Here is a 10,714-nt window from a genome sequence, read left to right as displayed (position 1 = left end):
TAGGGTTCAACACAACCGTCTCCTTGTTGGAGACTGTTTTACCAACCAACATTCTAAGAAGTGTGCCATTTCTCACCAGAGATGAAAAGGAGTTATATTTGGATAGCCTGTCTGTGACTCAGATAGAATAGTCTGAAAGGGCACAAATTTTATGCCAAAGAAAATCTCCAAGGAGGACTCAGTGCTCTCCACCATGAGCTTAACCACACAACTACAGGAGGCATGGGGGAGAATTCTGATTATGTCAGCAGAGGGAACATTTTTCTGAGGTAGAGCTTGGGAAAAAAACAAAACAAAACAAAAAAAACTGACCTGTTTCCCAGATGGATTTTCGTAAATAACTGACAGGAGATGGTCTGCTTCTATGGAAGTATTAACCCAACTGATGAGTGTTAATTATTAAACCTTTTAGATGGTGGCTCGCTGGGTTCTCTGATACCCTAATCCGGGTCACAGAATAATTAAAGCAGCTTTAAGTGGAGAGGGGATTTTTTCCCTCAGTTTGTCTTCTGTTTTCGACCTGGAAAGAATGCTGTGGCCACTCTTTTTCCTGGTAACTGCTATTCATGCTGAACTCTGTCACCCAGGTACGTAGTCTTGAAACTTAAAAAAATAAATGAACAGTTTCCTATATGTTTGTGGAGTCATTGAGTGAAAAACAACCAAATGATTTTTTTTCTAACTCTGCAGACCTGTGGATCGAAAGTTGAACCTATGAATCTTAGGAATTGAAAGAAACATGTAAATGATTTAATATGATTTTCATTAGAGTTGCAGGGGTACTGGGGCAGATCAATTGTAGTTCTTTGTTAGGTCCATCTGGGCTGTATTAAAATTAGGATTTATCAGGCTGTTTTATCAGTTTATCCTAATTTACTGCTCTTTATTACTCCCGCTCCTCTGGCAGATGCAGAAAATGCCTTTAAAGTAAGACTCAGCATCAGAAGCGCTCTTGGAGAGAAAGCAGTAAGTGGAACACCTGCCGGCTCATTTCAGATTCTGTTCTTCTAACAGCGTCAGGCTTTCTCAAATAAATGGCTTCTCTTCATAGTGACCTTATCTTGACTTTCAAGTCCGATCTTTCCCCAAAGCTAGATTAGTAAAATGGGACTCACTGATAGAACAGGTTTGCTGATAGATCTTGATCAGTAGTGAGTGATTGAGAAGGGGGGGGGGACTGTGTTGCATAAAACAGTCTTGAAAACTTGAATCTCTCAATCCAGTAACATGGAGCAAAGGGGTCCGTCTGGTCTGATGAAGGTGTGTATGTCCAGGATGAGTCTGTTCTTCACTTTTGTGGGTGTTTAAATGTTATCAGCCTGTTTTCCAGTCATCAAAAAGAAAGGCTTGCGCTACTAACATCAAAATATTCCACAGTACAACGTTTTCCAGTTCTATGCAAAGCTTCCATCCTTCCCAGCTGTGACAGTATGGAAATTGTGCTTATAAAATCATAGAAGTTAAAAATCCTCACAGAGCCTTATAGGGGGTGGAAGAATAATAAAGGTCATTGAATTAAGAAGATGGTATTGTCTAATTCTAGTGTCAGTTTTCCCAGTGTGGTCTGCATTTTATTTTAAACTAGTAGGTGATATCAATGCATCATACTTCAAACAAACAAAACCCAGCTTGCTAAAGGAATTCAGAGGTATTCTATTTGCTGACCAGTCAGTTGCCTTCTTTTTCATTATTCATCTGATAAGTAACAGTTGTTATGATAACAAACATTTATTAAGACATTGTTTGACTTTCTAGTGGGGACTCTTCTAAGCGCTTGACTCCTACCAGCGTATTGAGCCTTTACCCTCTTGAGTACAGGTATGCTCATTCTCATGGGATGAGTGAGAAAACACAGGCCCAAAGACATATGTGAGCCTTTGACAATCTCAAGCCAGGAAATGGCAGGAGTGAGATTCAAATCCAGGCAGTTTAGTTTGACTATAGAGACTCCGCATAAGTGCATAAGTGCATAAGATTTCTTATCCCAGAATCCTTAGATGCAATGGTAGCTAACACTGGGCTTCTCTGTGCCTTGTGGAGCTTGTAATAGTGAGAGAATAACTTGTCCATTAGATTCTCAGTAAGACAAATGCAATGTGCTGTCTTGAGGCAGGAAGGAGAGATATACAGGGCCTCTGGCCTTAGCAGGGACCTCAGTACCAAACACTTCGGCAATGTCTAAAGTAACCATGGATAGACATGAGGGGGGAGAAAGAATGGAAGAGGGCCATCACATATGAACATAGCAATTATCACAAAAAGGAGCTTAGTGAGTAAGGGTGAGAGGCTGATGTCTGGAACTGAAGCTGTGAGGAAGAACAGGGCATTTAAGTACCTTGAAAAAAGAGACTGCATGGGAAATAGATGCTATGACCGTGGGAGTGTGTGTGTGTGGGGGAGGGGTCTGGGGTGAGGGGTGGGGGGTGGGGGGTTGTTTTAAGACAGAGGAACTGTTTAAAGCATCAAATGCTGTTGAGAGGCCTAGCTCATTGTGTGTAGCTATATGAAGGCAGATGAGGAATTTAGAGCGAGCTGTTTTTATAAAGTGCTGGAACTGATATCAGATATTGGAGGGGTTAAAATAAGTAGCATGCTTTGGGTATGAACATGCAAAAATGTATAGGTAACTTCTCTATGATCTTTTGCTAGGGCAGGAAGCTGACGTTGTACTTCAGTTGGTAGAGTGCTTGCCTAGCATGTGTGAGGCCCTGGGTTCCATCTCTAACTCCCCATACACCAGGACTGGTAGCACTCAGGAGGTGGAGGCAGAAGGATCAGAAGTTCACAGTCATTCTTCATTACACAGTGAACTGGGGATACATGAGAGCCTGTGTCAAAAGCAAGAGAAATTCTGGCTGGGAAAGGCTGGAGAGAGCCAGCAGTTGGAAGATGAAGCAGAGCCATAGGTTTTCTAGTGGGAACAACTTGAGCATGAGTAAAAGCCGTGGACAGGCCCCATCTGGACTTGAGTACACAGAAGAAACTGATGCTGTTTTAAGCCATGAAGGGAGGGGAGAGAAGTATTCCGAGCTTCCCTAGCTGTGCGGATTAGCCGTTATCAGGAGAGAAATGTCTGGCACTTAAGGAAAGGAAGTGGCTGGGATGTGTGGTGGGGGGTGGAAGTTTCGTTTCTTTGAGGAGGAGAGGGGAGTTTAAATGGACAAGCTGAGACATTATCTCTAAATTACAAAACCGGGGCTTAGGGATTTAGCTCAGTGGTAGAGTGCTTTGGCCAAGCAAGGGAAAGGCCCCCAGGTTCTGTCTTCAGCTCTCAGGCTTTCAGGACTATAAAACCCAAGACATGCAGGGAGAGTCAAGGTAGCAGGGAAAGTGTTTGATTGTGGGAGGGGTGTAGGAGGCTTGAAGCAGTCTTGGGACAGACAGTTGTCTTGAGACAAAGAACTTAAGGAGAACTCTAAGAAGTGAGCAGGTAATTTGAGGGTAGGATGTCGTGAATTTGTAATTAAACAAGCCTTGTTTTGTGACTTTCTTGTCACTTTTAGTCATTCCACTAAAATGTGAGGTTTCGGTGTCCTTAGATTTGGGCAGAAAGTAAAGTGAGCCAGGGGACTTAAGGCCTTGGTATAACTGTTACTGAAACGAGGAGGCAAGGAAGCTGAAGTGACAGGTAAATACATGCAGCTAAGATGCACCATGTGGTGTGTGAAGTCACAAGTGGACTCTAACGATACATTCAGTTTCATATACTTTGGTGTCCATGTGCCAAGTGTCTGGACGACAGGCACAGGAAGTGCCACCAGCCTTCTTGTCCATGTGCTACTTTGGTCTCTGGGTATTAAGTCGGGACTCTTTCCTTCTCCTTTCTTGAGTTGTATGTTTTTTCTGATTACTATCATGTGTTGCATGCCTTGCCGGGAAACTCTCTGAAACACTTTGAAAGGTGTAGCAGAAATGCGATATGAGGGCAACACAGGCTTTTAGCCTTTTTCTCCACTCAGGTTGGTTCCGTGGGTTTACTACGAACACAAAATAACACTAGTTAGTCTCTTCCTGATCTCAGTAGCTGGGAGCTTTACTCCGTGACCTCAACTGTGCTCCTGCTGACAGAGCTCCTGCTCCCTTTGTAGGAGACACTAAGGAATCCTCTCCAAGATCCAAAATGCAATTGAAAGCCATGCTCTGGCAAGTTCTGGCTAGCATCTTCATCTTTGTTTGGTACACAGGCATTCTAGTTTATAGGTGAGCAGGCTCCTTCCCCATCCCCACATTCTCACAACAAGGCTTCCTATGTATGGTGTATAAATGCATACACATTTGTAATCTTGTATATAAAATTATATACACATGTAATGTGTATGTATACTTATTTTTGAAAACATCAAGATTTAGTCTTCTTTATCTGTGTTTCTCTCCTCTCTCTCTCTCTCTCTCTCTCTCTCTCTCTCTTTGTGTATGTATGGGTGTCCAGGGAGATCAGAAGAGAGTGTCAGATCCCCCAGAGCTGGAATTACAGGTGATTATGAATCACCTGATGTGGGTGCTGGGAATTGAACTCAGGTCCTCTGGAATCACTGTATGTACTCTTATCTGCTGAGCTATCATCCCTCTAGCCTTATGTGTATAATTTTTATTAGAGAAGGTCTCAATATGCAGTTTGGGAACTCTTTATGTAGACCAGGCTGCCCTTGAGCTTACAGCGATTCTTCTAGCTCCCTCCCGGGTCCTAAGGTCATTGTGAGCCTGTGCCACCACTCTGCAGGCTTTCTGTTGTTGCTGTTTTGTTTTTGTGAGCCAGGGATCAAATCCAGGACCTCATGAATGCAAGGCAAGCATTCTACCAACCAAGCTATTTCCCTAGCCTGAGTAATGTTTGTCTGCTCTTTTAAGTGGACCAGTTTTTATTTCTATTTTGTGCTCAATTATTTTATTAGCATATATCATTAAAAAGTAGGATCTATTGTTGGGTGGTGGTGGCACACACCTTTGATCTCAGCACCCTGGAGGCAGAGGCAGGTGAATCTGTGAGTTCGAGGCCAGCCTGGTCTACAGAGTGAGTTCCAGGACAGCCAGGGCTGTTACACAGAGAACCCTGCCTCAAAAAACCAAAAAAAAAAAAAAAAAAAAAAGATCTACGCTCTGAAATAGTTAATACTTTATAAACTTTCAGAGTGTAATATAAAAGAAAAAGTTAAAATGAATTAGGGAAAAGTGAGGCTATTTGGAGAGTTGGAAGGAAGAAAGGGTGGATTTAATTAAAACATATCACACTCATACAAACTTCTCAGATAATATTTTTTTTCAAGTTCACTTTAAAATAGTGGGCCAGTAAGATGGCTCAGTAGGTAAAGGCACTTGCCATCAAGCCAAATAACAAGAATTTAATCCTCAGAACCCACCTACATGGTGGAAGGAGAGAACTGATGCCCAAATTACCCCAAATTACCCTAAATGATCTGACTATGTGTGCATGTGCACAAAAACACATCCGAAGTAAAAAAGCACAGATGTAATACAAATATTTTTAAAAGATTGAAGGAACATAGCTGGGCAGGATGATATGCATCTGTAGTTCCAGCACTTGGGAGGTTGGGATGGGTAGGTTGCTTCAGTCTAGGAGTTCAAAACCAGCCTGGGCAATATAGTGAGACACTGTTTCAGAAAAAGGAAAACCAGACTGAAAGATTATTTCGGTAATGTCTGAGGTTGACCTTCAAATGAAACACTTAGTGTTTTCTCGTGACATAAGAAGAGACTAAGTTTTCTTCTTGATGACATTTTATTGCAGCGATGTTTGACAGGGCTGAAAGGAAGGGGTCAAGTGGAAGCGAGTGAGAAAGTTTCAATACCACTGTTTAACTTAGGGGGCTAGGGAGATAGCTCAGTGAGTAAAGAACCTACCATGCAACCGTAAAGACCTGAGTTCAGATCCCCAGCAGCCCCACAAAAAAGCTTTGTGCTGTGGTAGATGGCTATAACTTAGGGCTGGGGCTGGGGACAAAGACAGGAGGCCCTTGGAGCTTTCTAGCCAGTCAGCAGACCAAGCCAAAAGCTCCAAGTTCAGAGAGAGAGACCATGTCTCAAAATGAGGTGGACCCAGGTGTGGAGGCATATACCTTTAGTTCCAGCACCTGGGAGGCAAAGGTAGGCATGGTCTCCATGTCTAGTTCCAGGCCATCCAGGGCTACATATCGAGACTTTGTCTAAAAACAAACAAAAAATATGGTGAGCAATAAAGGAAGACGCTCAACATCTACAATCTCTGGCCTTATTTGCATGCATGGGCAAGTGTATCTGCATACATGTGTACACAAACGCAAACATGCATACACATACACCACACATGCACCCACACAAATAAAGTTAAATTAAAAATTTAAAAAGAATACAAGGTATACACACATTATGAAGGCATTTAAGAAAAAAGAATATATCTTTCTTGTCTAGAGGAAGTAAACCAGGGGATACATTTTCTGCTGTTGTTTAGGGTCATCTAGTTGTTTTTTTTATTTTTTTATTTTTTATATTTTGGTTTTTCGAGATAGGGTTTCTCTGTGTAGCTTTTGTGCCTTTCCTGGATCTCGCTTGGTAGACCAGGCTGGCTTCAAACTCACAAAGATCTGCCTGCCTCTGCCTCCTGAGTGCTGGGATTACAGGCGTGCGCCACCACCACCCGGCATCTAGTTTTATCTACAGTCCCCTCCTTACCATCATAAGAGGGCAGATCAGTAATGATAAAAGAGTTCTCCCATCTCAGTATGAACCCAAGTCCTAACAATGTTCTCATGATACACCAGAATGAGGCGTAGAAATATCAGGTTTGTTGATAGATTAGTGGCATTGCAGGGTCAAGAAAAGAGCTCCACAGGAAACACACCAAACTTGGAATTGTAGAATGTCTAAGAATGTGAGTTGCCATGATCTCCAGTGCATGAGAAATATATGGAGGACGGAGAGAAAGAAAACAAGAAGGAGGGTGATGTGACACACCACCAAATGGGCAGTTTGTTCTCCACCCTATTCATGTATACTTTTTCCCCCTTTTTCTTTCAGTATGTCTGGGACACAGATGAAGAATATCTCTTCAGAGCAATGGTGGCATTCTCTATGAGAAAAGTTCCCAACAGAGAATCAACAGAGTAAGCCAACAGCATGACATCTCAAGTTTGAGATAATACATTATTTCAAATTTCCATCTTGAAAATAACTTAGTAACCCCCAAATTTAAGGGACCAGGATTTCTGGTTATTTCTTCATTATTTATCTACTTAATTATTGTGTGTGTGTGTGTGTGTGTGTGTGTGTGTGTGTGTGTGTGTGTGTGCATCATGGCGTGCAAGTGGAAGCCAGAGGACATCTTGTGGGAGTTGATTCTCTCCTTCTACCGTGTGGGTTCAGGGGGTCGAATTCAGAACCTCAGGTTTGTCTCTAACCCAATGAACCATTTCTCCAGCCCTTGCTTTGCTTTGAGACTTTCTATGTAATCTTGCTTGGCCTGGAACTTGCTGTGGAGCCTGGGCCAGTATGGAACTTCTGGTAATCCTTCTGCCTCAGCCATCCAAGTGCTGGGGTAACAGGCTACCACGCCCAGCCTGGGACCTGCATTTTTATGGGACATTTAAAAGAACTTTTTGCAATGGAGCACAGCTTATAGTTTATATCATATTCCCCTTGTTCAACAGGTTAATGGCCATGACCAAAATTCTAGTTGTGTCTTTTATGTCAGATGCTTTATACATTTCTAGTGTACACATACAATTTTTCTTTCAGAGAGCTAGGTAATATCAAAGAAATCTATTCTCCTTTAAAAAGTAACCTAAACATGGATAGACTATCCCCACATTGGTATTTATCAGAATATCTTGTTAATTTTCTTCAAAATATTTAGTATGAACTATTAATAGGGTTTTTTTTTTTGAGACAGTGTCTCATGATATAGCCCTGGCTGTCCTATGTCCTTATAGCTATGTAGGTAGATGAAGCTAGCTTGGAACTCACAGAGATCTATCTGTCTGCCCTGTCTCTCTGGGATTAAAGGTGCTTGCCACCCTGCATGGGCAGTTTTCATAGTTTGACATTTGTTTCCCTGTTCTTCTGGAGGAACTGTTTCTGTTTATAGTGCTTCTTCCCCGTTTTTCTTTGGGATTGATTAGGTTACCACTCCCGGCGGCTCTCCACTCCCTGCCTCAGTTGCCTCCAGTTGAGAGGTGAAATGACTGGTGAGCTGGATGGAGTATCTGAGCATGGGCTCTCATTTCTCAGGGAGCAAACTCACTGTGTCTGCTTCCACTGGGCTTCCCTGGTGCAGCTTCCTAGTAGAACTGTCAGGCTATGCTTGCTGTGTACAGTGAAGGAGCATTTCGATGGGAAGGCGCCACATTTCACAGCCTGCTAAGGAGCTTATGTATTGCCCAAGCATGTGATTTCACCTTTTTCAGTTCAGCACTACCAAAGACAGTCATGGTTAACTTATTTCATTTCAGGATTTTTGTTGTTGTTTTTAGACAGGGTCTCACCTGGTCTAGGCTGGCCTTGAATTCATTAGGTAGCTGAAAATGGTCTTGAACTCCTGATCCTTCTGTCTCAGCCTCCTGAGTACTAGAATTACAGGCATGCACCATCCCCTTCTGACTTTATTTCAAAACTTTTTAAGATTAGGAAGAAAATTTGCCTGGGGATTAAATAGCCTCCAACTAGTCCTTTTATCGTCACCCCACAACTGCTTTACTAAAGAGTACAACTTCTGTAATAAATTACAGCCTATCAGTTGATTTCTCTCAGGTTCCCAATATCTGATGTGAGTAAAAAAAAAAAAAAAAAAAAAGGAAGCTGGGCATAATGGCACACACCTTTAATCTCACTATTCCAAAGGCAGAGGCACATGGTCTCTGAGTTTGAGGCCAGCCTGGTCTATATAAGGAGTTCCAGGTGATCCAGGGCTGTTACACAGAGAAGCCCTGTCTCAGTGTGTGCGTGTGTGGAATCTGGGGTCAGGTATCTTCCTCTCTTGTTTTCCACCTTGTTTTTTGACACAGGATATCTCACTGAGCCTGGAGCCCAAGGATTGGCTAGACTGGCCAGCATGCTCCAAGATTGACGTGTCTCTCTCCCGTTCTCTTGGCACTAGAGTTACAGACACATGCCATCACACTTTTCCATGGGTGCTGGAGACCTGAACTCAGGTTCTCAAGATCGTGTGACAGGCACTTTAACAACTAAGCTAGCTCCCCAATTCCTACACGTGTATGCTTGAAAACAATGCATTCACAAAAGTTTTTTTTAAAAAGAAAGTGTGTAGAAAGACAAAATTTTGCCCTAAATTCTCTTCATGCTTTATCAAATTTTAAAGGAAATATATTTAATGACATTTTAAATTTATTCTTTGAAAATTTCACACACTTATACACTGTATTTTGATCATATCCATCATCATTACCTTCCTTCCATTTTCCCTAGCATTACAATTTTTAAAAATAAAAGTAAGGGAGATGGATAGAGGACCCAGCAGTGAAAATGTACACTGTTCTTGCAGAATACATCAGTTCAGTGCCCAGCGCCCACATAGGGCTGTCCACAACTTCCTTGACTCCTGCTCTAGAGGATCCGATGCTCTCTTCCGGACTCTGTGGGGGCACCTGCACACCTGTGAACAACAATCACACAGACATAGGCACACACACACGGAACTAAAGATCAAAACCGATCTAAATGAAAACAAGGTGACCACACTCCAGAAGTTCAAAAGGGAAGAAAGCCCTCACCATCTCACAGTGCTAAGTTGACCGTTGTCTCTTGTTTACTAACTCCCCTGTCAGCAAGTTTTGTACTTTACTGTGTTCTGGCACTGTGACTTCCCCCGCGTGCCTCCCTTTCATCTGGTGCATGACTTTGTTCAACCAGACGCTTCTGTTCTTGGGCAAAAGTGATGAGCTGTGTAACATTTCAGGATCTGAGGAATTTGCCTTCAGAAAGTTTTCCTTTAGAACCTGGGACATTGCGGTGGTCTGTGCATATCAGATCTAGTTTATTTGAAAGGTGATTCAGTTTTCAACAGACACCCAGGCTATAAAGAAGTTTCATTGCTCATCGTACATTTCCCAAAGTATAAAACTAGATCAATGAAGGGTTTTTTTTGTTGTTGTTGTTTTGTTTTTTTGTTTTGTTTTTTGTTTTTGTTTTTGGCTAACAATTCCAGGTTACAGACCATAATGTCAGGGAATTTAAATAAGCGGGAGCTTGGGAGAACTTGTCACATTACATCCATAATCAAGACCAGAGAGCAGAGAATTGATGCATGTATGCTAATATTCAGCACACTTTCTCCATTCTTCTTCTTCTTCTATTTTTTTTTTAAAGATTTATTTATTTATTATGTATACAGAAGAGGGCGCCAGATCTCATTACAGATGGCTGTGAACCACAATGTGGTTGCTGGGAATTGAACTCAGGACCTTTGGAAGAGCAGTCAGTGCTCTTAACCACTGAGCCATCTCTCCAGCCCCAATAAAGGTTTTTCTGTGAAGGCCAAAGGTAACAGTGTGAAAGACACGTTTTTCTTCATTTGGCCTGTGGGGTCAGCCTAAGGAAGCACATTTTTGTAGTGGTAGCCACAGAAGTGTTTTGTCCTGAAAGCCTGCTGTGAACTTGTAATAGGTCTAACAGAAGTCATGATATTCTCAAGAGATAACCTGTGCCTCTCAATTTGACTACCTGACTATTGAAAAAAATGTCCCCATACTCAAGAAATGGGAATTTT

The 10,714-nt window shown here is 42.2% G+C and overlaps 1 protein-coding gene across 1 annotated transcript in view; it reads left to right on the top strand.

The window, feature by feature from the left end:
* Nucleotides 1–255: 255 nt before the first annotated feature.
* The window catches only part of Cltrn (collectrin, amino acid transport regulator), a 32,129-nt gene continuing 21,670 nt past the window's right edge, over nucleotides 256–10,714 (top strand). The window contains exons 1-3 of the mRNA XM_036175129.1: nucleotides 256–587; nucleotides 908–966; nucleotides 7,012–7,097. Coding sequence (XP_036031022.1) covers nucleotides 530–587; nucleotides 908–966; nucleotides 7,012–7,097 — 203 coding nt within the window. The 5' untranslated portion in view covers nucleotides 256–529. The remainder of the gene's footprint in view (nucleotides 588–907; nucleotides 967–7,011; nucleotides 7,098–10,714) is intronic.

The sequence above is a fragment of the Onychomys torridus genome, chromosome X, assembly GCF_903995425.1.
Source record: "Onychomys torridus chromosome X, mOncTor1.1, whole genome shotgun sequence".
NCBI lineage: Eukaryota > Metazoa > Chordata > Mammalia > Rodentia > Cricetidae > Onychomys > Onychomys torridus.
The sequence above is the reverse complement of the archived record's forward strand: the minus strand, read 5'-3'. Positions and strand labels throughout refer to the sequence as shown.